Below are 27720 nucleotides of genomic sequence, written 5' to 3'. Positions count from 1 at the left end.
GTGGTGTAAAGGGGGGGGGGGGGGGGGGGGGTGCAAATAGTCTGGGTAGCCATTTGATTAGGTGTTCAGGAGTCTTATGGGTTTGGGGTAGAAGCTGTTTAGAAGCCTCTTGGACCTTGACTTGGCACTGCGGTACCGCTTGCCGTGCAGTAGCAGAGAGAACAGTCTATGACCTGGGTGGCTGGAGTCTTTTACAATTTTTAGGTCCTTCATCTGACACAGCCTGGTATAGAGGTCCTGGGTGGCAGGAAGCTTGGCCCCAGTGATGTACTGGGCTGTTCGCACTACCCTCTGTAGAGGCAGAGCATTTGCCATACCAGGCAGTGGCGCAACCAGTCAGGATGCTCTCTGGTGCAGCTGTAGAACCTTTTGAGGATCTGAGGACCCATGCTAAATATTTTCAGTCTCCTGAGGGGGAATAGGTTTTGTCGTGCCCTCTTCACGACTGTCTTGGTGTGTTTGGACCATGTTAGTTAGTTTGTTTGATGTGGACACCAAGGAACTTGATGCTCTCAACCTGCTCCACTGCAGCTCCATCGATGAGAATGGGGGCGTGCTCGGTCCTCTCTTTCCTGTCGTCTACAATCATCTCCTTTGTCTTGATCACGTTGAGGGAGAGGTTGTTGTCCTGGCACCACACGGTCTGGCCTCTGATTACCTCCCTATAAGGTGTCTTGTCAGTGATCAGGCCTACCACTGTTGTCATCGGCAAACTTGATGATGGTTTTGGAGTTGTGCCTGGCTGTGCAGTCATGAGTGAACAGGGAGTACAGGAGGGGACTGAACACGCACCCCTGAGGGGCCCCTGTGTTGAGAATGAGTGTGGCGGATGTGTTGTTACCTACCCTTCCACCTGGGTGCGGCCCATCACCCCCAGGAGTCCAGGATCCAGTTGCAGAAGGTGTTTAGTTCCAGGGTCCTTAGCTTATTGATGACCTTTTAGGGCACTATCGTGTTGAACACAGCTGTAGTAAATGAATAGCATTCTCACATAGGTGCTCCTTTTGTCCAGGTGGGAAAGGGCAGTGTGGAGTGCAATAGAGATTGCATCATCTGTGGATCTGTTGGGGCGGTAAACAAATTGGAGTGGGTTTCTGGGTGTTGATGTGAGCCATGACCAGCCTTTCAAAGCACTTCATGGCTACAGACATGAGTGCTACGGGTCGGTAGTCATTTAGGCAGGTTACCTTAGTGTTCTTGGGCACAGGCACTATGGTGGTCTGCTTAAAACATGTTGGTATTAAAGACTCGGACAGGGAGAGGTTGAAAATGTCAGTGAAAACACTTGCCAGTTGATGCTCGCCGTATACGTCCTGGTAATCCGTCTGGCCCTACGGCCTTGTGAATGTTGACCTGTTTAAAGGTCTTACATCAGCTGTGGAGAACGTGATCACACAGTCTTCCGGAACAGCTGGTGCTCTCATGTGTGTTTCAGTGTTTGCCTCGAAGCGAGCATAGAAGTAGTTTAGCTCGTGTCACTGGGCAGCTCTCGGCTGTGCTTCCCTTTTTGTAGTCTGTAATGGTTTGCAAGCCCTGCCACATCCGATGAGATTCAGAGCCGGTGTAGTACGATTCGATCTTAGTCCTCTGGTTGGGGTATGTACATACAGTCACTGTGGGGACGACGTCATCGATGCACTTACTGATGAAGCCAATGACTGATGTGGTGTACTCCTCAGTGCCATCGGCGGAATCCCGAAACATTTCCCAGTCTGTGCTAGCAAAACAGTCCTGTAGCTTAGTATCTGCGTCATCTGACAACGTCTTTTATCGCTCTAGTCACTGCTGCTTCCTGCTTTAATTTTTGCTTAGAATCAGGAGGATGGAATTATGGTCAGATTTGCCAAATGGAGGGTGAGGGAGAGCTCTGTATGTGTCTCAGTGTGTGGTCGAGTTTAAAAAAAAAAAAAGGAATTCTCTGGTTGCACATTTAACATGCTGATAGAAATTTGGTAAAACGGATTTAAGTTTCCCTGCATTAAAGTCCCCGGCTACTAGGATCACCGCCTCTGGGTGAGCATTTTTTTGTTTGCTTATAGCGAATACAGCTCATTCAATGCTGTCTTAGTGCCAGCCTCTGACTGTGGTGGTATGTAAACAGCTACAAAAATGTTGATAGAGATACTCTTCCTCAGGCGAGCAATGGCTCGAGACTTCCTTAGATATGGTGCACTAGCTGTTATTTACAAAAATACATAGTCCGCCGCCCCTTGTCTTACCAGACGCCGCTGTTCTGTCCTGCCGGTACAGTGTATAACCAGTAAGCTGTATGTTGATGGTGTCGTCGTTCAGCCACGACTCCGTGAAGTATAAGATATTCTAGTTTTGAATGTCCCGTTGGTAGTTTAATCTTCTGCGTAGGTCATCTATTTTATTCTCCAAAGATTGCATGTTTACTAGCAGAATGGAAGGAAGTGGAGGTTTATTCGATTGCCTACGAATTCAGAAGGCAGCCCGTCCTCTGTCCCCTTTTTCTCCACCTCCTCTTCACGCAAATCACGGGATCTGGGCCTGTACCCGAGAAAGCAGTATATCGTTCACGTCAGGCTCTTTAAAGGAAAAAAAGGATTCTGCCAGTCTGTGGTGAGTAATCGCAGTCCTGATGTCCAGGAAGTTATTTTCAGTCATATGAGGCGGTAGCGGCAACCTTATGTAAAAAATACAAACAACGCAAATAAACGAACAAAAAAAACTATCTGTTGGGGACACGTAAAACGTCAGCCGCCTTCTCCGGCGCTGTTCTGTGTGCGCATGTGTATGGGGTATGATACCGCAACATTTTTATAGGACCCCCAGCTGTCTGATAAGAGGGTTACAAAAACACAACCCCCTGGTTAGTGTGAGATCGAGCTCACACGTAAACAACGCTTCAGCCTAAACTGGACGGACTGAGGTTGGGCGTATGTAAATCTCCAGGAATAGTATTATTTGTTGCCAGGAGGTAAATGCTGAGTTTAGGTGATTCCAGGTCATGGATTAGCAACCGTAGTTTGTAGGTGTTAGTAAGAGCAGGAATTTTACTGCAGTAGAAACCCTTTGGTGGGTGTTTTTTCAGGACTCCTAAGTCCAAACTTTATTTATTTTTGGGATTGAAAACGCTTTCAGTGTAAAGTTAAACCACTAAAATAAGAGACATAAATGATATTTTCCCATACTTTATTTTTTATAATATATTCTTTGAGAACTAACAATCACCAAAATAAAAGCTAGACTGTCAGGGGAATTAAAAATTCCCAAAACAAATAATTTAACAGTATTGATTTTGTTATTAAATTTGGGCAATAGAACACAGCATTAGCCATGGCAAAATGCATAGAATTGCAGGAAATTCTTTAAAACTATCTCAGCTCAATGGAGAAATTTGGAGAATTGCAGGAAATTGGTTTAAAAATGCCACGCCCACCACCGAAACCCCTTTTTTATCCAGAAAAAAACAAACATTTTGATTGGATGAATCTTCCTTCCTGATTAGAAGGAAGATTAGACTGATTATGCCACATACATTGAGTTGTACATGGGTGCCAACTGTCCCAATCAGTTCCATTCACTCCCATTCAATGGTAGGTCCCTCTTCCTTATGCCGGTATACTTCCTCAAGATTTTTAGGAATGATGACATCAGTCTAATCTCTCTTGGTACCATCCCACGTTGTTGTTGACATGAGGCTGTCTAGACTCTGAACAAGGTCTTGCTGTCTCCCAGATTAGGTCTATTAACTGTCTCTGTCTCGGACAAACGCTCTGTGACTCCCCTCTCACACCCTGTAATCCCACTGCACCGCTGACTCATCCCTCCCAGTTTAGACCAGTGTGGGTGGGGAAATCCCCTGCTGATGGTCCCAGCTCTAAAATGGTTGTGAATAGAACTGGATAAGGACTACACCGTTCCAAACCTCTACCTTCTCTATGAATGATAAAGAACAACAAGCATCAAACAGCCAGCAAGAGTTAACATTCAACACTGGTGATATCGCTGATTCCATGCGGTGATGATTTGTTACTCATTTTATAGTTTAAGTCAATATAGCTACAGTAGATTTGTGATCGTTTCGGGGGGAACCTGCCTGAGCCACCACAGATGGGTAGCACTTACCTGAATGATCCGTGGCAGTCATTTTGTGCCGAAACACTGTCCACATGGCAGCTATCAGTGCAGGATGCTTTGTGCCTCAATGGCTGCTCAGTTGTCCTGCCGATGATATCAGGTTACAGGGTAAAGAGCTCAGGGTATTACAGAGTGAGTGGGGCTACGCAGGCCATTGTAGTCACCATGTATCAGCACAATGGTCCTGCCAATTATTTCAACCAAAAGCCTGGGACAGTGATGGAGACTTTGGCTACTTATCTGACCTGATTAGATAGGGAGCAATATAGAATCGTTACACTTTGCCCTCTGATTGGCTAGGTGGAATTCCGGCCATGTTGGCAATGGAGGTTTCAAGACAATTACGTTGGAACTAATGAGCTTAGCTTTGGCGAACAAATCCTCCCAAAACCAAGGGTTTCTCTATACTTTAGACGCAGTTGATGGCCTATAGATAGGCTAGTGTTTGTACTACAACAAAGACCGATTGCGTGCAACAGTAAGTGCTACGGTAAGTTCACTAGCTCAGGATCACTGTCTGTCCACCCGCTGAACTCTTTATTCCCATTTTTAAGATGAATTAAAAACATCATTATCCTACAGTACATTGTCTACTACTGTGTAACCTTTAACTGTAACCCGGAGTCTAATGGAGGGACTGATTCCTCATGAATATACAGTAGCTCACCACCTTATTTGGAATTTCAGGTCCTTTTCTGAATTGACCAAATTAAATCATTGGACCCAAAAACTGGTTATGAAAAAGAATTGTGAGAACATATAAAACTGCCATTTTGGTGACTCGTAAGAGTCAGTGTAACAACAGGATCGATATCCACAAGGGAGAGTGAAGGGTGAAAGCTCCCAGCTTTGCGCACACAGAGGATTTTGTCTGCTGCCTCTCAGCCCATCATCTCCTAGCTCCTAGACCACTTGTTCCATAATCACTCCCATGTCTGACTGTGTGTCTGTGTCTGTGACTTGCGCATGCATGCATGTGGCTATGTAGCCTACATGATGTGATGTACGCTGAGTGGACAAAACATTAAGAACACTATTGAGTTGCACCCCACCTTTTGCCCACGAAACAGCCTCAATATTTCAGGGCATGGACTCTACAAGGTGTCGAAAGCGTTCCACAGGAATCTGGCCCATGTTGACTCCAATGCGTCCTGCAGTTGTGTCAAATTGGCTGGATATCCTTTTGGGTGGTGGACCATTCTTGACACACAATTGTCTTGAGGCTTAAAAATCCTTCTTTAACCTGTTCCCTCCCCTTCATCTACACTGATTTGAAGTGGATTTGTCAAGTGACATCAATAAGGGATCAGAGCTTTCACCTGGTCACTGGACCATGCTGTGCCCATGTCATGGAAAGAGCAGGTGTTTTTAATGTTTTGTATGTGTAGCCTGTACAATATGATGACCAGTAGGCCGCCCAGGTTGTGTATTATTCATTTATGGGTTATCGGAGGTATCACCTCACCTTAGCTGAGGTGAGGCTCCTTAAATTTAGACTCCGGCCGCACAGTACCTAATTCCCTGATGATGATTTATTTTAAACCCTCTAAATCCTTCTCATCCAGAAGATGTTTTATAAATGGAGGATTTCATTGGGCTGTGAACAAACATGACTCGACCAGCCTCTTTGACACAACTACAAATGATCGAGGAGTTTGCTAAAACACAACCAGTTCTGGCTATGTCATTATGGTTAAACTCAGTGTTTCCTGGTCCATGTCTAATGGCCCTATAGGCTATGAACTATTATGGATTAAAACAGCACTGACCAGCTCAAATCAGAAACCTGAACATTACCCCAGGTGAAGATTTAGAGCGATAGCTATCTGTTAGTTCTACTAAGACTGAAAATATAGGCCTCAGCCAGTTCCAGCCTTGAGTGGAGTTTCAATTTGACCAGGACTGTCTGGTACCTTGCACTTACAGCCGTCTCTCTCTGCGGGTGGCCTCTCTTCCCTCCCCCCTTTCCCATCTCTCTCTCGTCCACATTTCCCTCGCACCAATCCCAGTATTACACCAGTAACGTCTTAACAAGCTGCTCTAAAGGGCTTAGCCAACAAGATTAGAGAGCAAAAAAAATCTCTCTCTCAATGGGCCATCTGCCTACCTGTGGCCGTGAGCTGTTCTTCAGCACCACGCAACACATCTTCCTCAGAAAGGAGGAACGGAGGCCATCACTTTATTTTTCCTAGCCACCGTGCTTCTACACCTGCATTGCTTGCTGTTTGGGGTTTTAGGCTGGGTTTCTGTACAGCACTTTGAGATATCAGCTGATGTAAGAAGGGCTTTATAAATACATTTGATTTGACTTTATCTAATCACTTCATAATTATTGGTGAGGAACTGATGCGTTTGCTGGATTTTGAACTATGCAAACTCGTAAGGAGGGACTAATACCATTTTTCAACCCCTCTGAGTTAAAACTACTACGGATTTAGGATGTCGGACTCTTTATTGAAATGTATTTTGTGTACACTTCCGTTCATTTTAGCGTTTGCACTTTTGGGAATAAGAACAGGTATGTATTTATGTAGGTAGGTAGGACTTCTAAATAATCAATCTACACATCTGCAATTTCAGATGGAGTTGTTGTCCAATGTTATGTTTAATGTTTTATCACAGATGCTGCATCTGGAGAAGGACCTATTCTTCCTGATGGACAGGATCTTTATTTCAAAACAGTTGGCATTTCACCCATTCTGTCAGTTCCTCAAAGCATAGTTCATTCACCTGTCCTCAAGGTTTCACACAAGGACCATGGAGCTATCCACCGGCAGAAGCGCAACGTCCTTTTCCCCAGCGGGGTCAAACTCTGCGGGCAGGAGAGTGTGCAACAAGCCATCGCAAATCACCTCAGCTACTTTCACCTTCGAGGTGAGTTATTTAGATTGCTGGATTATGGCATAATGTTCACTACATTACAACCACCACTCACTGACCTGTATGGATAATGCTGGAGATAGAAGTAGCTCGTGAGCACAGATCTGGAATCCGTTTACCCTTCCCAAATTGTAACCTCAACCGTTGGGGGGAGAAAGACAACGAACTTAAGATCAGTGTCAAGACTTAACTTCACACTTTATCCGATAGGCTCTATACTGTGTAGTGCTGTGCAGTGTGCTTATTCATTAGATGTATGGTTGTGTGTCTCTTGCCTCTAGTCAGGGATTTAAAGTGGGCAGTTGCAACAGAAGTCAGCGAGGTGAGAGGCCTACACATACTGTAAACATCTATGGGCCTACATGAGTTCACGGTCCTCCCAGTCCCGGTCCTCCAGCGTTTTATAACTATCATTATTTACCCCTCCCTCCGCTCCTCTTATCAAAGACCTTCACCTGATGGAGTAGTGCTGCGGATATCATGACATCTGTTGGAGGATTGGTGCTTGCCCACAGACCTATGGCCAGTTGTGCATTTACCTCCAGATTGGCTTGGGCTACTGACTGTAGGTATTAGCTGACCCCAGATCTACACATGTGGCACGTTCTGGAAACCCTTCCCCAGACCGTAGAGTAGGTCTGTATCCTTTACTCACCCAGCCCTAGAAACGTGAGGTGTGTGTCAACTGCATTGAGATATTTGGGTCTCAACCTATATGCCCTCTCCAGCATCAGATATTCAGTAACATCAGCTCTACTTTAGATTCATTTCATGGCGATCAGTAAGTCACACTGTAAGTCAAGATAAGCCCATTTAGAGCCCCTGTACAGCACTTGGAGAGACGGGGAGGGGGAGAGAGTGACTCCTGAGCAGGACGTTTGGCAAGAGCAGACCGGTTAAAAGTCATACGCTCAGAACATGTGTCTAGCCACTCAGGAGAGAGATACAGAGGCTTAGGGTTCTGAGAGGGAGGAGCTTTGAAGAATCTGTGGGCCTGTTAGTGGGAGCAGAACAGTGAGGGTCGAGTAGGTAGTTACAGGTCATGGTGTTGTTGACCAGTTTTTTTTCTTCTTCATTTATTTCACCTTTATTTAACCAGGTAGGCCAGTTGAGCACAAGTTGTCATTGTACTCACCTGTAAGCTGACTTACAGTATGGAAAGGGGTTACATCACTGGTTTGGCAGTGGCATGACATTGGAGAGTGATACTGAGGTCAGGCTAAACATGGAATCAGTTGACTCTGACCTGGCAGGGGGTATGTACTGTACAACACTTAAATCCACACTGTGATCCACACATGAGCTAAGATGCTAGCTAAGATTTACCTCAGGGGGTCACAGCTATAGAACTGGAGGGCCACAGCCTAGGGTGGTTTTCCTACCTGCTCCTTGTCATCCTTAGAGAACATTTTTCTACTAAGTGAATGGGTTCTTTCACCAATCAGTGACATTAGTGTGTGTGTGTGTGTGTTTTAGTGTGTCAGGAGATGGTGTGGGAAGCCTTCAAGATTTTCTGGGACCGCCTCCCGAACCAGGAAGAGTACCAGACCTGGATGAGTCGGTGCCTGAACGGCACGACCACTGCTCTGGAGATGGGCAACAACTTCAGCCAATCAGAGGAGCACCTGGCCCTGGTTGAGAGTGTGAGCGGGCTGTTTTTGAAGGGGGGGGGGGGGGGGGGGGGGGTAGTGGGTGCATAGGGGATATGAGTCTTTTTAGTCTCCATGAAAGTACCATCATAATGTATATCTACTACCTGTACATCATCATTCATCCAAAAAGTCATAATTTCCAGCTGTTTTTTGTGTTTTTTTCTGTTATTTTGTGTATATAACAATTATATTCCTGCTTCAGTTATTACTGTACTTGCTCCTGTAACATTTCTGTCTTCTGTCTATCCAGTTTCAGAGAATGTCAGTGACAGGGTTAAAAAGGCAAGGCATCAAATCATATTCACTTTATTTGCCATTGTAACCACTCTTTGAGCATATTCACTGTGCATTACATTTACATTTACATTTAAGTCATTTAGCAGACGCTCTTATCCAGAGCGACTTAGAAATTACCCTTGTATTACATGTCTCATTCATTTCCCCATTGCTGTTCTCTCTACTTCTGTTCTATCAACTGTAGTGATGCCACCAACTCATGGTTACATATGTGCAGGTAAGGTTCTGAAGGTTCTTCAACCTTACCTGGCCATATTACTCCTCATCCTCTGCACCCTCTGCTGTGCCCATAGAGATAGATACAGTGTATATATCTCTATGGCTGCTGTGCCCATATCCACTCCATGTAGAACCCCAAACATTGTCCTGTGCTTCTTAAATTACTCTTAAAAAAACCTTTTTATAATTTGAATTGTGAGTGAAAGTGTTGTGAGTGTGATTGTTGTTCCCCAGCACCCAGACTCCAGACACAGAACAGGAGGCTCAAGGTCAGTGACACACGCATCTTTCATCCCTCCTTTATCTCTCTGTCTCTGTCTCGCTCTCTCTCTGTCTCGCTCGACCCCATCTCTCTCCATCTCGCTCTCTCTGTCTCGCTCGACCCCATCTCCCTCTCTCTGTCTCGCTCGACCCCATCTCCCTCTCTCTGTCTCCCTCTCTCTGTCTCGCTCTCTCTGTCTCTGTCTCGCTCTCTCTGTCTCGCTCGACCCCATCTCTCTCTGTCTCGCTCTCTCTGTCTCGCTCGACCCCATCTCCCTCTCTCTGTCTCGCTCGACCCCATCTCCCTCTCTCTGTCTCGCTCTCTCTGTCTCGCTCTCTCTGTCTCGCTTGACCCCATCTCCCTCTCTATCCCAGTAGAGTTGTTTAATCCACATTAGAAATCAGAGCAGAGTTAGCCAACTCTGGCTAATGATGTCTAGGTCCACATATGAGCTTAAGCCGAGCAATGCTTCTGATGTCTCGCGGTGAACATACCATTACAATGATAGTTAAAGGATTTGGCTAAAGCACATATAGCACAGACCTGCGTCAAAGTTGACAATCAGATTTCTGTTGTCCTGAAGACCCACAGGTTGTGCAGGCTTTGGATCCAGCCCAGTAGTAATGTACCCGAGTCAGCTAATTAACTCATTCTAAAGAGCTGGATTAAGTTGATTCAGAGACAAGTGCTGTAAGAAGTGTTGCTTTGTAAAACACTGACTTTTACCCTCTCACTCCCTAACCACCCAGAGGTCATCATAGAGGAGGCTGCAGCGGCGGAGCCTTCCAAAGAACCCACAAATGACATAGAGATGGAGGTGTTGGAGCGGGTCCAGCTGGAGCAGGTGGTGGAGCTGAGTATCCTGCTGAAGGGAGAGAGGTACAGCGACGCTCTCAGAGACCCTGCCAGCCTCCACTACCAGACACTCAACCAGCAGTTCACTGACAAGGTACGACTCAGATGTTCTTTCTGCTTCTCTCACTCCTGTCAACCATTTTCGCTCTCCATCCTCTTTCCTCTCCTGGCCTCTCCTCACCCATCACTTGGTTTGTAGGCTTGGCTCTGAGGCTGTAGTGATTTATTGTTAGATTTAACACACAGTCAGGGCACTATAAAGAACCCTCACAGTTGGGCAGGATTTCAAATTCCCTTTATTTGATTGTTTGTATTTGACACTAGGCATACTTTGTGTGAAAGGATGCTGAAATTGACCGTTTATGATGTGGCTTGAGGCCGCAAGAGGGACTGGAGTGAAAAAGGCAGGACACACACCCACGAACTCACAGATAACTTTCCTCCACCATTCAGGCTTTTTGACTGAGAACAACTGGGTCAGATGTTTTACTGCTGCTGGTAAAATAAGATGATTTTGACTCTCCCCTGCAAGCTGTTAATGTACTCATTATTACTCTGTCTTAAACTTGATCACTCTGTGTACGGGAAGGGGGAAGGAGATAGACAGGGAAAGAAGGAGAGGGATAGGAGAGGGAGGAGGAGAGGGATGGACAAGTTTGGAAAGACCCAATGTGACAGCTGAAAAAGTAGGCTGTGTCTCCAAATGTGTCCGAATAATAGTGATTGCGAAAGCAGATATCTGGCGCATTGAAAGGGAAAGGCAGAAAAGGGTGTAATGGCAGGCTTGTTTGTACACTATTAAACTTGATTACATTTTATCACTGAGGAGGTATTCCGCAATGATGGGTCAATGAGTCAGCAGAACAATGGTTCTCTTCACAAAGCGTTTCACGTTAGCGTCCAGCAACAAGGTTCAATCGGTGGTCTGTGTGAGTTGTAGTCACTAGATGACCACGCTAGAGAGGACGTCAACTGTCAAAATCCTCAGAATTCACTACCTAAGCTATTCCTTTTTTTATTTGATTAGGTTTAGGGATAAGGATCGTGATTTAAAGTTAGGGCACCGAGTGACATGGATGTTGACTGTTGAACTCCCGTTGACCTCTGTGTTTGCAGATAAAGGATGCTGTGGGGGGACTGCCAGGCTTTAAGAGTGTGGCAGTGCTGCAGTTCAGGTCAGTCTCTACTGTAGTGGTGTAGGAGACTGGTCCTGGTCACATCTTGATGTGCCTCAGTTTAACCAACTCCCTTAACTATCATTGTCATGCTATACTGTATGTAAATGTATGGCATGACAGCGTTCATCTTAAGAGCTGGCTAAAACACCCAGATGTGGCCAGGCTAGTGGTGTTAGACCATTGGTTTGATAAATTGACCTGACCTTCTCACCTGGTCTTTGTCAAAAATCATTTCTTTAGATAAAGTGTGTTTTGTTTGTTTCATGCAGGCTTCAGAAGGATGCCCAAGGGTGAGTATAGACCCTTACCAACAGCCCTGGAGGTGTTCAGTCACTAGTAATCTGACCCTAGATCTGTGGTTAAGAATAACCTTGTCTACACAGAGAGAGTGTGTGTGTGTGTGTGTGGTTGTCGCTGTCTGAGAGTCACGTGGGATCCATGCTGTGTTTACCTGTGAGCGTGCGTGGGAAAGTGTGAGGGTGTGTTGGGTGTTTTTTCCTTTGTTTGCTTGTCTTAATGGTGTTATCGCGGTCGCTCACCTGAAAAGCAGGATAAGGCCGGGGCCTGATAGGGAGACAAGCTGCTACCTAACCCTTAACCTAGGAGAGGAGCTTATCTCTGGGGCTTTATGCCCACAGCAATCAGCCTCATGGCCTGTCAATGTCAACCACTGGGGGGGATGATGGATTTTTACACCAATAGTGTTAAATGTAACACTTTCAAATCACATTTTACTGGTCACATACACATGTTTAGCAGATGTTACTGAGGGTGTAGCGAAGTGCTTATAGTTCTTTGCAAAAAAACGTTCTAGGCTAATGATGTAAGAAATAACAAAAAAGACATAAATACTGCAAAGTTGCTTAGGAGCTGGAGACAGAGCTGCCATGTCTATTGGCGCCATTTTGAACTTATACATGAACATCTCAAATGGTGTTAAACTAACAGCCTAAGAGTGTTGGATTCCTAACACCAGATGACATTGCAAATTCAGACTCACCACACCTGTGGTGATACAGTAACACATTTTGGGGTATTTTTTATTATTTGCATATTTACCTGTATCACCCATGACTGTTTGGTTGCAACAGAGGCGTGACTGTTTGGTCGCTACAGAGGCGTGACTGTTTGGTCGCTACAGAGGCGTGACTGTTTGGTCGCTACAGAGGCGTGACTGTTTGGTCGCAACAGAGGCGTGACTGTTTGGTCGCAACAGAGGCGTGACTGTTTGGTCGCAACAGAGGCGTGACTGTTTGGTCGCTACAGAGGCGTGACTGTTTGGTCGCTACAGAGGCGTGACTGTTTGGTCGCTACAGAGGCGTGACTGTTTGGTCGCTACAGAGGCGTGACTGTTTGGTCGCTACAGAGGCGTGACTGTTTGGTCGCTACAGAGGCGTGACTGTTTGGTCGCTACAGAGGCGTGACTGTTTGGTCGCTACAGAGGCGTGACTGTTTGGTCGCTACAGAGGCGTGACTGTTTGGTCGCTACAGAGGCGTGACTGTTTGGTCGCTACAGAGGCGTGACTGTTTGGTCGCTACAGAGGCGTGACTGTTTGGTCGCTACAGAGGCGTGACTGTTTGGTCGCTACAGAGGCGTGACTGTTTGGTCGCAACAGAGGCGTGACTGTTTGGTCGCTACAGAGGCGTGACTGTTTGGTCGCAACAGAGGCGTGACTGTTTGGTCGCTACAGAGGCGTGACTGTTTGGTCGCTACAGAGGCGTGACTGTTTGGTCGCTACAGAGGCGTGACTGTTTGGTCGCAACAGAGGCGTGACTGTTGCATTCGATAACTTTCAGTCCTGTAGCCTACACCAATTGAAAACTCGCAACACTTTTTGCCTCAACACAGAGATTGTAACACAAATTTGCTGTGTAGGCACACTAACACACACAGGAATGCACAAATGCACATGCACACACACAAACAAACAATCCTCTGTTTATGCAATTACAAGGGAGTTCACTAAGAAAAGCCTTGCTCTCCTCTGAGTGATGATCCCAGGTCACTAATGTTACAGACAGGAACAAAACAGTAGGACCATCTGCTAGCCTAGTATCTGCAGGTGCAGCACAAGACTAGAAAGGAACATAGACTAGTTTCAAGTGTCATTAAACATTTGGATTGTGAAAGTTGTTGTATCAAGGAGTATTCCTTTTCCAAGTTTGAGCTGACAGCAGGAAAACCGGGATGCGGTGGTGCAGTGAGCTAATTACAGGCACATGCCTCACCCTGGGCCATGCCAAGCCTGCTCAGAGATCTAGGTCACAGGGAAAAAGAGAAGAGCAGAGAAGGGCTCCCTGAAGCCATATGAAGCTGATAGATTGCTTTTCCACATAGCCAGGTTCAACATCCAGAATCTCTTGTGCGTTTTTTGTTGTGTTTATGACCATATTGATCACTTTGGTGGTTGGTCTGGTTTGATGGAAGTCATGGAAGTTGTAGACAATGCTCCAGGCGGGTGTAAATCTGGTGTAAATCTGGTGTAAATCTATAAAACTATCATTTCAGAATAGACACACATGCTTTTAACAGGTTGGTTAGTAAATCAATGTACTGTGTTTGGAACTGTACTCCTCCAAGGGAAACTTCTCTCCTCTTAGAGACGCTGTTTCTAGCTAAGCACATTAGATACGGTAGATGAATAAACCTATCAATAAAACAATATATACATGCATAGTAAAATTGGATGATTTGTCAATAGGTGTATGGGTGGATAGATGTTGATGACGGATGGAAACATATTTGATTGATATATTGATCAACTGACAGATTAAGTGATGTATCTGTATTGCCATTGCAGGTTGGATGGTGTGGTGGTGGTCTATGCGGTGACGGTGGAGGTGGAAGGGGAGGGGGTGAGCAGTGACCAGCTGGACTACCTGACCCTGCAGTCCAATCTGGTGGAGAACTCCTACAGAGAGGTGAAGGAGAGGAACTACATCACTGACCAGCACAAGGACAACATCATCAGTGATACAACTCCGGTCCTGGACCCTGACTCACTGCAACTATATACTGGTAAGACATACAACACCACTGTACAATACACTGTCTGTACATTACCATACAATGCCAAACCACGAGACACAACACTCTGGAACTGTAGCCCAGGGCCGGCTCTAACGTAAGTGAGATTTGGTTGGCAAAACATTTGACGGTGGAGAGAAACATTTACGTTTTAAAGTTAATTTCCTTAAATATTCCACATTTTGCCATGGCCCAGAGAGAAAGTGTTGTAGTTCTACAGCAAACTTTCTCAAATTTAATACATTTTTCTGTTCGCTGGAGAGAAAACGTTGCAATTTCATAACAAATTGCATGCAATTTTATTCATTAACCTATGGGGCATCAACACTTTTTTTGTTGCAGTTTTACAGCAAACTTCCTGCAAATCTACCCATTTTCCCATGGGGTGGAGAGCAATTTGTGATATTTTAAAGCAATTCTACAATTGTTTTAATGATTTATGCCATGATAATATGACATCTGAGTGAGAATGGAAAAAATGTATCTATGGGGGCTCCCTGGAGCTCGGGCCCTCTCAGGCCCTCAGGCACGTGCCTTGTGTGCCCAGTCAGTATTTGGCCATGATTACTGAAAGTTTAGGTACTCTTGGTCATGTAGTATATGTGGACACTGGAACTAAGGGGCCTAGCCTGAACCATGAAAGACAGCCCCAGACCACTATTCCTCCTCCAACAAACTTTACAGTTGGCGCTATGCATTGGGGCAGGTAACGTTCTCCTGGCATCCTCCAAACCTAGATTTGTCAGTCGGACTACCAGATGGTGAAGCGTGATTCATCACTCCAGAGAACGCGTTTCCACTGCTCCAGAGTCCAATGGCAGCGAGCTTTACACCACTCCAGCCAACGCTTGGTATTGTGCATGGTGATCTTAGACTTGTGTGCGGCCGCTCGGCCATGGAAACCCATTTCATAAAGCTCCCGACGAACAGTTCTTGTGCCGACGTTGCTTCCAGAGGCAATTTAGAACTCGGTAGTGAGTTTTGCCATCGAGGACAAATTATTTTTATGCGCTTCAGCACTCGGCGGTCCCGTTCTGTGAGAGTGTGTGGCCTACCACTTCGCATCTGAGCCGTTGTTGCTCCTAGACGTTTCCACTTCACAATAACATCACTTACAGTTGACCGGGGAAGCTCTAGCAGGGCAGAAATGTGACAACCTGACTTGTTGGAAAGGTGGCATCCTATGACGGTGCCATGTTGAAAGTCACTGAGCTCTTCAGTATGGGCCATTCTACTACCAATGTTTGTCTATGGAGATTGCATGGCTGTGTGCTCAAGTTTATACACCTGTCAGCAACGGATGTTCCTGAAATAGCCAAATCCACAAATTTGAAGGGGTGTCCACATGCTGTTGTGCATATATATTATAGCTACTGTACACTAACTACCAATCAATAAATTGTTAGCTGACATGACTAATTGAGTGACTGTCAGTGACTGACCTAACAAAAGAAAAACTGCTAATGCACAGACAAATTTCAAAATTGCACTTAGTGTGTTCTACGATTCTTACTCTCAATAGTAAGTTGAGATCCCGACTGAGTTCCATATCGATATACAGTGCCTTTGGAAAGTATTCAGACCCCTTGACTTTTTCCACATTTGTTTTACGTTACAGCCTTATTCTGAAATGGATAAACAAATTATCCTCAGCAATCTACACACAATACCCCATAATGACTTGGCGAAATCAGGTTTTTAGACATTTTTGCAAATATATATTAAAAATAAAAATTTGAAATACCTTATTTACGTAAGTATTCAGACCCTTTGAGACTAGAAATTGAGCTCAGGTGCATCCTGTTTCCATTGATCATCCTTGAGATGTTTCTACAACTTGATTGTAGTCCACCTGTGGTAAATTCAATTGATTGGACATGATTTGGAAAAGTACACACCTGTCTATATAAGATCCCACAGTTGACAGTGCATGTCAGAGCACAAACCAAGCCATGAGGTCAAAGGAATTGTCCGTAGAGCTCCGAGACAGGATTGTGTCAAGGCACAGATCTGGGGAAGGGTACCAATATATTGCTACAGCATTAAAGGTCCCCAAGAACACATTAGTCTCCATCATTGTTAAATGGAAGAAGTTTGGAACTGCCAAGACTCTTCCTAGAGCTGGCCGCCCGTCCAAATTGAGCAATCGGGGGAGAAGGGCCTTGGTCAGGGAGGTGAGCAAGAACCTGATGGTCACTCTGACAGAGCTCCAGAGTTCCTCTGTGGAGATGGGAGAACCTTCCAGAAGGACAACTGTCTCTGCAGCACTCCACCAATCAGGCGTTTATGGTAGAGTGGCCAGACGGAAGCCACTCTACCATAAAAGACACATGACAGCCCGCTTGGAGTTTGCCAAAGGGCACCTGAAGGACTCTCAGACCATGAGAAACAAGATTCTCTGGTCTGATGAAACCAAGATTGAATTCTTTGGCCTGAATCCCAAGCGTCACGTCTGGAGGAAACCTGGCATCATCCCTACGGTGAAGCATGATGGTGGCAGCATCATGCTGTGGTTATGTTTTTCAGTGGCAGGGACTGGGAGACTAGCCACGACCAACCGCTGGGGAGCCAGGCCCACCCAATCAGAATTAGTTTTTCCCCACAAAAGGGCTTTATTACCAACAGAAATTCTTCTCAGTTTCATCAGCTGTTTGGGGGGCTGGTCCCAGACAATCCCGCAGGTGAAGAAGCCGGATGTGGAGGTACTGGGTTGGCGTGGTTACACGTGGCCTGCGGTTGTGAGGCCGGTTGGACCTACTGCCAAATTCTCTAAAACGACACTGGAGGCGGCTTATGGTAGAGCAATGAACATTAAATTCTCTGGCAACAGCTCTGGTGGACATTCCTGCAGTCAGCATGCCAATTGCACGTTCCCTCAAAACTTGAGACATCTCTGGCATTGTGTTGTGTGACAATGCAATATATGTGTGTGTGTGTGTGTGTGTGTGTGTGTGTGTGTGTGTGTGTGTGTATATAATGTTTTGGGGGTCGGGGGCCCCCTTGCAGCCAATGATCCTAAGCGACCGCTTATGTCTGGAACCAGCCCTGCTGTAGCCAGACTAACTATGACTTCCATGGGACGGACACACACACACACACACACACACACACACACACACACACACACACACACACATGCATGCTCCACACAAACACACACGTACAAACACCGCTTCAGCGAGTGTGAAATTCAGCTTGTCAGTAGGTTAGCTCTAACTTCTGGCAGGGTTTCATCCAGCGAATGGAACAAGTTCTACAGTAACGATGACTATACCGTCTCCCTGGGCTATGTTGTCCCTGGCGGTGTCGTAAAAGAATCAGTGTCATTAGTTTCCTGTGTTTCCCTGAAGATGGATGCCGTCTGATGGACTGGGACATCTGATATGAGGGGTAACTACTGTCAGATGTCTGCCTGGCACGGTGTGTGGTAACTTACAGGCACTGCTTATTAACTCCAAGTTACAGCCTCCAGGCCTGATGGTAATGCAGTCTTGGCCCACAGTGGCAGGAATAGGGGCCAGATCTGTAGGGTTATTAGTAGTGTTCCCCTTAGGTAAACACACAGTCAGCACCACCACTGTCAGGACTGGGGAGAGTGGATTTTACAGAAGAGAGGGAGAGTGGCTTTTACAGAAGAGAGGGAGAGTGGCTTTTACAGAAGAGAGGGAGAGTAAAAATGTAATTCCTCCTATACATTGAGAGAGAAAGTTTGACTTATTATGCAGCTGAGTTTGTTGAGAGCCTTTTTTTTTTTTTTTTTTAATGATCCTGGAAATCTGAATATTAGGTGTGATTGAATAGGGCCTCCTGTGACTCTGTGACAGTATTGACTCTGTGTCCACTTTGGTTCCACAGTGCCCAGTGTTACTGAGTCCTTTGAGCCCACCGCTGGAATACCCGAGGATTACACCAACGGCAGTGTGGTAAGTCAGAGGTCATCTCCATGACAACAGCCTTTGACCTCTCCTGTTGGTTCAGTGGTACTTTCTGGACAACTGTGAGATAGGCACAATGTTGAGCATGGTTCTTTTAAAAATATCAAACCAAATCTATATAGGTGTGCATTTCGGTGTGGTGTGTTAGAGTGGCGTGTTAGAGTGGTGTGTTAGGTAGTGTCTTGCTAAGACTGCTGCTTGGTGGTATTATCCTGTCCAGTCTGGTGCTGAGGAAATACAGGATGAGGGGAAGGCTTTGAGGATTAGCTTGGCTCTTGCTATAATAATCCACTACTCTTCTGGGGCTAGAGAGAGAGAGGGATAGGGTGAGCGATTCTCAATCCAACTGTGTTTGTGAGGGATAGGTCTAGAACATTTTTAAAGATTGAAGATGAACAGTTTGTGAATGCAGGACTCTATTATCATTGTTGAATTGTACACGTCTGTCTGATTCTGCCAGTAGTCTAGTAGCTTTAATGTGCTGTGTAGTGGTAATCCGAGCTGGGAGCACCAGTCTTGGTCTTGGACAGTAACTGGGTCTGCTGGTCTACTTTGCGTGCTAAGGCCCTAAGTGATTAATTTGAGTAATTACATGGACTGGAAGAGGTTGGCAAACTACCAGTCAGTAACTGGCATTTACAGCCAACTGCACACAGCCATAACAGAAGCAGTAGGCATCCAAGCTGCCTAGAACCTACCTTATCTTAGAGTGATAGATTTCTCTCCCTCAGACACAAGCTGGATTTTTCAATTCAAGTTTTATCATAGTTAGTATAATGCCTTGGAGTAGGTGTCACACCATGTAGGTAGTTAAAACTTGATAACAATACACAGAGTGTGTGTGTGTGTGTGTGTGTGTGTGTGTGTGTCAGTAAATCATTTTTGGCAGTCATTAAGTCATGGAAACCTATAGTTCCCTAGCCTTGCTGTTTTCAACACTACTGATTATAATACTATACAGTTCAGGGTTGGGGTCAATTCCATGTCCTGAATTGAAATGGAATGCAACCCCAACCTGATGGTGTAACAGCTGAGGGACTAATGGGTTTCTCCTCTGTTTCTGTTGTCCAGGAGGACATTTTGGCTGTTGAGATGACCCCAGACGCCCTCGAGGTAGAATCTGAGGATGTAGCGACGGGGGAGAATGATGTCATTGTTGTAGAGGAGAGCGTGACCCTCCCCGCTGAGCTTGAGGTGACCATCGATGGCACAAGCATCGAGGAGGAGGTTCTGCTGTTGGGGAACACTGTGTCTACAGAGAGCCCTGTGTTGGAGGACCTCCCTACAGACCCTACCTCCCCTGAGCAGCCAGAGGGCGCTACGCTCCCCGAGCCGCCTCTGGAGATAGAGGCCTCTGGTTCAGGTGTTCATGTACCGAAGGACTTGCCATTCCAGCCTGAGGATATGATGGAAGCTCCCGAGCCAGTGGGGGACCTCAATGTCCCCGAGAATCCCCCTGCCATCGTGACTCTGCCCCCAGATGAACCTGAAGAGGAGACTAACGTGGTGCTGGCTTATCCAGAAATACCTGACTATGGAGAGGAAGTTGAGAGCTTAGAGGAGGGACCAATCATCGAGGTGCCAGTAACTGAAGAGGATGCTGTGGAGGAAAAGGTGGTCGCTGAAGTTCCGGACGTTTCTGAGATCTCGGAGGAGGACTTCGTAGAAGACGAGATCTTATTGGTCGTTGAGGCTGCTCCGGAGGCCACCCACCCCACCCCTCTCTCTGCGGAGAAAGAGTCACCCTTCACCCGAGTCTCTGATGTCATAGTAGGGGAGGAGGTTACAGAGGCCACGGCCCTGGACACAGCCCCAGAACCAGAGGCAGAACAAGAGGACCAAGGGGTCACCCCAGCTCTCATACCCGCCGAGTACCACCCTGGTCCAGACATTTCTATCACTCTGGAGGTAATGACAGATGACTGAGAGATGATGTTTGTAGTGTATGTTAGTCCGGGCTCTGAGTGACTAGGAAAAACTCCCTTCTTATTGTACCGTTCAAGCAGGCAGAAATACAGTGGGCATGACGTGTTTTGCATCATGTTTTGCATCATATGATGCAAAACAAGTCCTAGTGGCTGTATTTCTGCCTGCTTGAACTTCGAGTAGCTCAGACACACATGAAAACATGAAATGACCCTGGGAATCGTATTTGTGCATCTTTGAGCTATCGATTCCTGGGGTAATTTCATGTTTTCATGTGAATGACAGATTGTTGGTCTGTACATTAGGGGCCGTTCGTTCGCTTGCTATCGGCGCGGTGTGTTATAGGGACCACCCGCCAGTGTCGACTGACGACCGTCATTTTCGGCCATTTCTACATGTAGAATACGTTTGCAAATTACGACCGGCACTCTGTTTAGAGGTGCTAAGTACTCTCGGCCAGCAATCCTACTAGTCTGTCCATGCCTTTGTCTAATCATCTGTAAGCACAGACATTTCCTTGTTTTATCATGAATGTTACGAAATGTTGTTTCACACTGACCAATTGCACCATGAATTGTGTCATGTCTATTTAACCAGCTGCAGACGATAGACCCTGTGACAGACTATGACCTGGTCCCCTTCGGAGGGACAAACCAAACAGAGGAAGGGAGCAGTGGGTACCCTTCTGGAGTGGTAAATGGTACGGACCACAGCATTGCCATGCCAATCAACCCTGGGCGGGCTCTGATGGTGTTCTTCAGTCTGAGGGTCACCAACATGATGTTCTCAGATGACCTCTTCAATAAGAGCTCCGCAGAATACAAGGCCCTAGAACAAAGGTTCCTCGAGCTGGTGAGCTATTCATTTTGATCATTTATTTACCCCATATTTACTTAATTTGAAGTGTTGTATGTAGACAGTGCTCACTCTCTCTACCCATCTTTCTCCTCTCCTCTTTCTCTTTGTCTAGCTGGTCCCCTACCTCCAGTCCAACCTTACTAACTTCCAGAATCTGGAGATCCTGAACTTCCGGAATGGGAGTATCGTGGTCAACAGCCGGATGAAGTTTGGGAGGCCGCTGCCTCGCGGCGTCAACAATGCAGTCTACCTGATCCTGGAAGACTTCGCTAACACAGCCTACCAAACTATGAACCTGGCCATTGACAAGTACTCACTGGATGTAGAGTCCGGTAAGGTTGACAATTACCACATATTTCACCGGAGACACACGTTTCTGAGTTATTCCCACTCTTTTTTTTGTGTTTTTGGGGAGTTAACATTAGCATACCTACATGGATTGAAAGTTAAACGCATGGCACAACCGATCCATTTTAGCACGAAAGCCTTCTTCAGGGTGGTTTTAATCTAGACGGAAGACAAAGAGCCCGTCTCACCAGCCAGACCCTGGCAACCAGGATCACAACATCTGTATGATGGTGACGAGTAGCCGTGTGTGAACTAGAGAACAGATACTGCATGAAAAAAATACCTTTTCCATCTTTCGTCATATACCCCTGTTTTCATGCAAGGAGAAACTATATCATGCTGTGATTCAGGACTAAATTTAAAGTAAATATGCAGAGCAATTAAAATAATTTATTTGAATTGGAACTAGTGAACGGCAATGAACTGGTGAACTTAAAACAGAGTCTGCACTTATCCAATGTGCACTTATCAGGAGTCGACTGGAAATGCCCTAACACCTGTGTCCTGTGTGTTGTTGCTAGGTGACCAGGCGAACCCGTGTAAGTTCCAGGCGTGTAATGAGTTTGCCCAGTGTTCTGTGAACCGCTGGTCTAGCGAGGCGGAGTGTGTGTGTAATGCTGGCTACTTCAGCGTGGAAGGTCTGCCCTGTCAGAGCATCTGTGAACTGCAGACAGACTTCTGTATGAATGACGGGAAGTGTGACATCATACCTGGACAGGGGGCCATCTGCAGGTAGGTTTGTGTGTGTGTGTGTGTGTGTGTGTGTGTGTGTGTGTGTGTGTGTGTGTGTGTGAATTTCATTACAATTGATAGAATTTGAATGTCACTTACCCCACTCTTATTTGAAGGACCAATGCACAATTCCAATAAATGTCCGTACTGTAAAGCAGTCTCAGAAACAACACCATGGAAATGCAGTATGTGTAAACAGATGTGTCTGCCAACATGTGGGAAGCTGTTTCACACCCACCATCATAAAACAAACACAACACTCCAGATGTTGTTGACTTCAACACGGCCAATGAGGAAGTTCACACCCTCCATGGAACGTTTAATCCCGGTTCCCACAAACAAGAAATAAACATTTACACTAAATTCACTTTTCTTGTGCATTGATCGACTTTGGTGTGTTTCTTATGATTCTAGGTGTCATTATGTTGAGAATTGCTAGTGTTCTAGGTGTGTGTATGTGTGGTACTAACAGTTGTTCCTTTTGGTTCTAGATGTCGTGTAGGGGAGAACTGGTGGTACCGTGGAGAACACTGTGAGGAGTATGTGTCGGAACCTCTGGTGGTCGGCATAGCGATAGCCTCTGTAGCAGGTTTCCTATTGGTGGCTTCTGGAGTGATCTTCTTCCTGGCGAGGACACTACGGGATCAGTACGATAAGGATGAGACAGAGGACCCCATACGGTGAGTCAACACACACCAACACCACTCCTTCTTTGTCATAGCGCCTCAGATGGAGGGTACATCACCTGTTGGATAGGGACTGCCATCCAGTCATATAGAGTACGTGTGTATAGTACGTGACTGCGTGTGCTTTAGGAGCTGAACAAAGTGTAGGTGTCTCTAACACTGTCAGAAGGCCAGAGGCCTTATATATACTGTATCCCTGGTCAGTACAGTACAGCAGTTTACAGGTGATGTGTTAGTAGTAAATACTACTATAGACTTAACCTGTCTAAATATATTTACTGTAAAAGGATATCCCCTATTTAAGCCTTGATCAGAGATGATTATTTCAGAAGACTACTATAGTGAGTCCTTTCTCTCTCCCTCATCTGTTCTCTTTGAGGACTGATCATCTTTACCCTTTCAAGTATACAACGTCCTCTTCCCCATGGCCTTCCAACCTACTCTCACTCACACCAAGGGTTTTGTCCCTATTACGATTACCAGACTTCTCTCCTATTAGCAGACTAAGCTCAGATCTCTCTCTCTGCCCCCCCCAGGCGAGGGGAGAGTATCCCGTCTCTAGAGAGGGCCACTAAGTACAACCCCATGTATGAGAGTGAGGCCACGACGGGCTACAGCCACTACTACCGCCGCTACCCAGAGGCCCCGGTCTACAGCAGCGCCAGTGCCGAGGCCTCCACAGACTTCAGCAGCGAAGAGATACGCCACATCTACGAGAACAGCGAACTGACCAAGGAGGTGTGTGTCTGTGTGTAGGCTGGTGGGGTGGAAGCCAATGTGTGGGATCCCGTTCCGTATTTACCTACTCGTTTTGTCATGCGTATCATTACATTCCTTCATCTACTCTGTACTGTCTGGATATGGACCTACTGTACCGATTGGACAAAACGTCCGTCTGTCTATCATGTAACCTTTCTCAGCCTGTTAACCCCGCCCACTCCTCTTCCACAGGAAATCCAGGACAGGATACGCATCATCGAACTCTATGCAAAGGACCGGCAGTTTGCAGACTTTGTGCGGCAGCATCAAACGTGAGTGTGGCTCCGATCATGTATTCAGGTCTAACTTGAGATCTGAGCGCGCAAATCAGACTTTAGAAACAGAAAAGGATGAAGGCTGGGAATACAATGCCAAGGGAATGAGACATTTGGCTCCCAGACACATCTAACCAGCTATGTCTGCCCCAGAGAGACAGGCCACATTAGTGGATACAGACAGTCACTGTGTTTGGTCTCAATGTGACTGGCAGCATATGTCTGTGTGAGGGAGAGAGAAGCAGTGTGAGGTATTGGGTTGCGTGAGTGTGGTGATTTGGGATGCCATCACTAATTAGAGTCGTATTAGTGGAATCGTGTGCGAATGTATGTGGATGGGTGCGTGGGTGGGTGGGTGGGTGGGTGGGTGCATGTCTTGTCTGGTCTGTGTGTGTATTGACTTGCTTGGATTTGCATGGTACAGTTAGTGCCAGGTCTCTGCTGCCTATTACCCACACTGCCCAGTCTAATCAGTGTGTGTGTGTTTGTCTTCCACAGTGCCCTGGAAACACGCAGACAGAGCACCCTTGATAAACGCAGAGAGAGCGCGTCCACGTAGACCTGTATGGGACACTCAGCTGTATGCTGGACAACAAGGTACCTTATCCTTTGCTCTTTCCCTCCTTTGTCAGTGCCTTCTCTCGATTGGGTGAGCTCTGCTGGAATGGGTGTGGTGGCTGTGGGCATATCTGCTGCTCATTGGATGTCTTCCTTTGGGGGAAGACCGGCCTCCCTCCATCTGGAATCATATTCGTTACTTGAAATGATGACAAACAAAATGTAATTCTCTCTAGGATACCTGTTCTTTAGGTAGCAGATAAGACATGATAGAGTATTACATTTGCATTTAATGTCATATCTCACCCAGTTGTTGTTGACGGAAGAATGTAGCACTGTGAAAGTGTAAATATTTATCCCATTAGAATGTTGGATAGGTACTGAAAGGTGTGATTATCACTGTATCTGCTAATGTGTTGTATGGACTGTTATGGTTAAAGAACTGTATGAACCAGAGGCTTTTCTTAAAGGGATGGTCTATACCAGGGGTGCACAACTCAGGCCCTCAGGCAACACAGGCCTTCAGGCAACACAGGCCCTCTGGCAACACAGGCCCTCTGGCAACACAGGCCCTCTGGCAACACAGGCCCTCTGGCAACACAGGCCCTCTGGCAACACAGGCCCTCTGGCAACACAGGCCCTCTGGCAACACAGGCCCTCTGTCAACTTCTGCAGGGACTAAAAGCAGCAGATGTTGTTGCCCTCTGGACCAGAGCTGTGTGCCCTTGTTCTATACCTAGCTGGAGGTTGTTGGAGATTGAGCTCAGTTGACTGGCCAGTGTCTGTGCTGTTCTGGGTGCTATGGGATCTCTGTTGTCTGAGTTTCTGGCTAGTAGTCAGCCTAGGTAGTGTTCTTCTGAAGTTGGGAGAAGCTAGTTGGATGGACTCTGTAGGCAGATCTTAAATCTCAGCCCTCTATGGCTCTGGTGAAAAGTAGTGCACCATATAAAGTAGTGCACCATATAAAGTAGTGCACCATATAAAGTAGTGCACCATATTGGGTACTTTGACATTTTAGGAAAAGTGGACAAATTGAGGGTGAATCTTCCATTTTTGTTCAGCTGCAATAAATTTCCCCCTCTTCTTTTCCTCCTTCTCTATCCCTCACTCTCTCTCTACATCAGGAAGCAGTTGGAGTTTGTTTTCTGTAGGAAAAAAAGTATTACGAGAGAGAGGGGGAGGGAGGGTGGGAGAGGGGGAGAGATTTTGCTGAAGGACCAAAATATAAGTGAAAACACATTTAGAATGGAAACAATCTTCAAGGGGAATGAAAGCAAACCAAGGATTTGATCAGGCAGTCTGTTTCCAGATATGTGCTTGAAAACATTCAAAAAATGATATAAAATGTACATGTGTAAACAACATGTGCTCTGTGGATAAACAAACTCTTAGCAGCAGCTGTTAAATCAAATACATTTCACCAGAAACTTAAAAATGGTCAATTCTGTAACCACTAGTTTGGACCCCATCCTTGTTTTACCCTGTAAGTATTTCACATGAAGAGGACTGGTTTCCAGTGAATCCTCAAAGTTGCAGCTCTTCATGCTGTAGGTTGACTTTTCCACATTTGTTTTGACTGTGAATTGTCATAGGAAATCATAAGAATACACAGGTCCAACTCAAATGGCAACTTATTCCCTATAGTGCACTACTTATTCCCTATAGTGCACCCTATAGTGCACTATGTAGGGTAAAGGGTCCATTTTAGATGTGGCCACAGACATATAAGATATTTCCTGATTTAGGTTCCTGTTTACATTTCATGTCATCCTGTCCTTTTCTCTCAGGCCTCTGTACGGCTCCACACAAGCGAGAACACAGGTTACTGTGGTAAAGCACAAGCTTACCTTCCACTTATGATATCGTCATGCCTTTTCAATCTGTGTGTTCATTTTTATATACATTTTCTCGTGTGCATGAACTGGTTTTCTCAACATTCTCTTCCTTCATCGGGACTCATAGGCAATGGGATGGATCCAGAACGCTGTGATGTAAATACTGGGTGTTGTGGAATGTTCTTTACACTAGAATGTCAACGGAAAGTGCTTGAAATGTTGACGTGTTTTGTTGTACAACATTTTTTTTTTTTTTACGTAAGCACTGGTGGATATTTAAACAAATATTACATTACTACTTGCAGTTATGTCAATGTTTATTCTTAAAAAAGAAAGAATAAAATGAAGCAATAAATAAAAAGACACGTTTTATACTAAATGATTATTCTTGCTATGTTTGTTACAGAAGTTACCTGTCGACATGCTTGGTACAAGGACTGCTCGTATTTTTTCATAAGGTCTGTGGGAACACGGTTTGGTTACAGTTTCACTGAAGGCTTGAATTAAGATCACTTTTAGGAGCAGTAAACATTGAACTTGTTCCTTTTTCTGTCCAGCTCCTGTGTCATGTTTGGATGTGTATACACTAAGTGTACAAAACATTAGGAACACCTATTCCTTCCATGACTATAATCCCTTATTGTTTTCACCTCTTAATTCCACTTCAATCAGCCTTGAGATAATTGAGACATGGATTGTGTATGTGTGCCATTTCAGAGGGTGAATGGGCAAAACAAAAGATTTAAGTGCCTTTGAACGGGATATGGTAGTAGGTGACAGGCGCACCGATTTGAGTGTGTCAAGATCTGCAACGCTGCTGGGTTTTTTACGCTCAACAGTTTCCCGTGTGTATCAAGAATGTTCCACCACCCAAAGGACATCCAGCTAACTTTACACAACTGTAGGAAGCATTGGAGTCAATATGGGCCAGCATCCCTGCGGAACGCTTTCGACTCCTTGTAGAGTCCATGCCTCAACGAATTGAGGCTATTCTGAGGGCAAAAGAGTGTGCAACTCAATATTACGAACGTGTTCTTAATGGTTTGTACACTGTGTATACTTAAGGAAAAGGGCTGGAGGGGGTGAGGTATATGGCCAATATACCACAGCTAATGGTTGTTCCTATCCACGATGCAACACAGTGTGCCTGGATACAGCCCTTAGCTGTGGTAGATTGGCCATAAATCACAAACCCCCAAGATGCCTTATTGCTATTGTGAACTGGTTACTAACGTAATTAGAACAGTAAAAATAAATGTTTTGTCATACCCGTGGTATACAGTCTGATATACCACTGCTGTCAGCCAATCAGCATTCAAGGCTCAAACCACCC

General features: G+C 45.7%; 1 protein-coding gene across 3 annotated transcripts; it reads left to right on the top strand.

The window, feature by feature from the left end:
* Positions 1 to 44: 44 nt before the first annotated feature.
* LOC106582154 (interphotoreceptor matrix proteoglycan 2) lies at positions 45 to 26766 on the top strand. 3 transcript variants are annotated; one of them, XM_082967077.1, is made up of 18 exons: positions 45 to 4594; positions 6846 to 6978; positions 8461 to 8627; positions 8887 to 9150; positions 9387 to 9421; positions 10164 to 10363; positions 11386 to 11444; positions 11717 to 11737; positions 14249 to 14466; positions 18331 to 18398; positions 19482 to 20318; positions 20934 to 21188; positions 21307 to 21526; positions 22064 to 22274; positions 22766 to 22954; positions 23497 to 23698; positions 23912 to 23991; positions 24493 to 26766. In XM_082967077.1, exons 4-18 carry the CDS (start codon positions 9062 to 9064, stop codon positions 24551 to 24553), a joined length of 2745 nt encoding a protein of 914 aa, XP_082823203.1. In that variant the 5' UTR covers positions 45 to 4594; positions 6846 to 6978; positions 8461 to 8627; positions 8887 to 9061; the 3' UTR covers positions 24554 to 26766. The 3 variants fall into 3 exon arrangements, with proteins under 3 accessions (XP_082823203.1, XP_082823204.1, XP_082823202.1); XM_082967078.1 differs by having other exon boundaries at positions 45 to 6978; positions 24493 to 24591; positions 26340 to 26766; XM_082967076.1 differs by having other exon boundaries at positions 45 to 6978.
* The last annotated feature ends 954 nt before the right edge of the window (positions 26767 to 27720 follow it).

Source organism: Salmo salar, chromosome 21 (genome assembly GCF_965601325.2).
Source record: "Salmo salar chromosome 21, fSalSal1, whole genome shotgun sequence".
Taxonomy (NCBI): domain Eukaryota; kingdom Metazoa; phylum Chordata; class Actinopteri; order Salmoniformes; family Salmonidae; genus Salmo; species Salmo salar.
The sequence above is the reverse complement of the archived record's forward strand: the minus strand, read 5'-3'. Positions and strand labels throughout refer to the sequence as shown.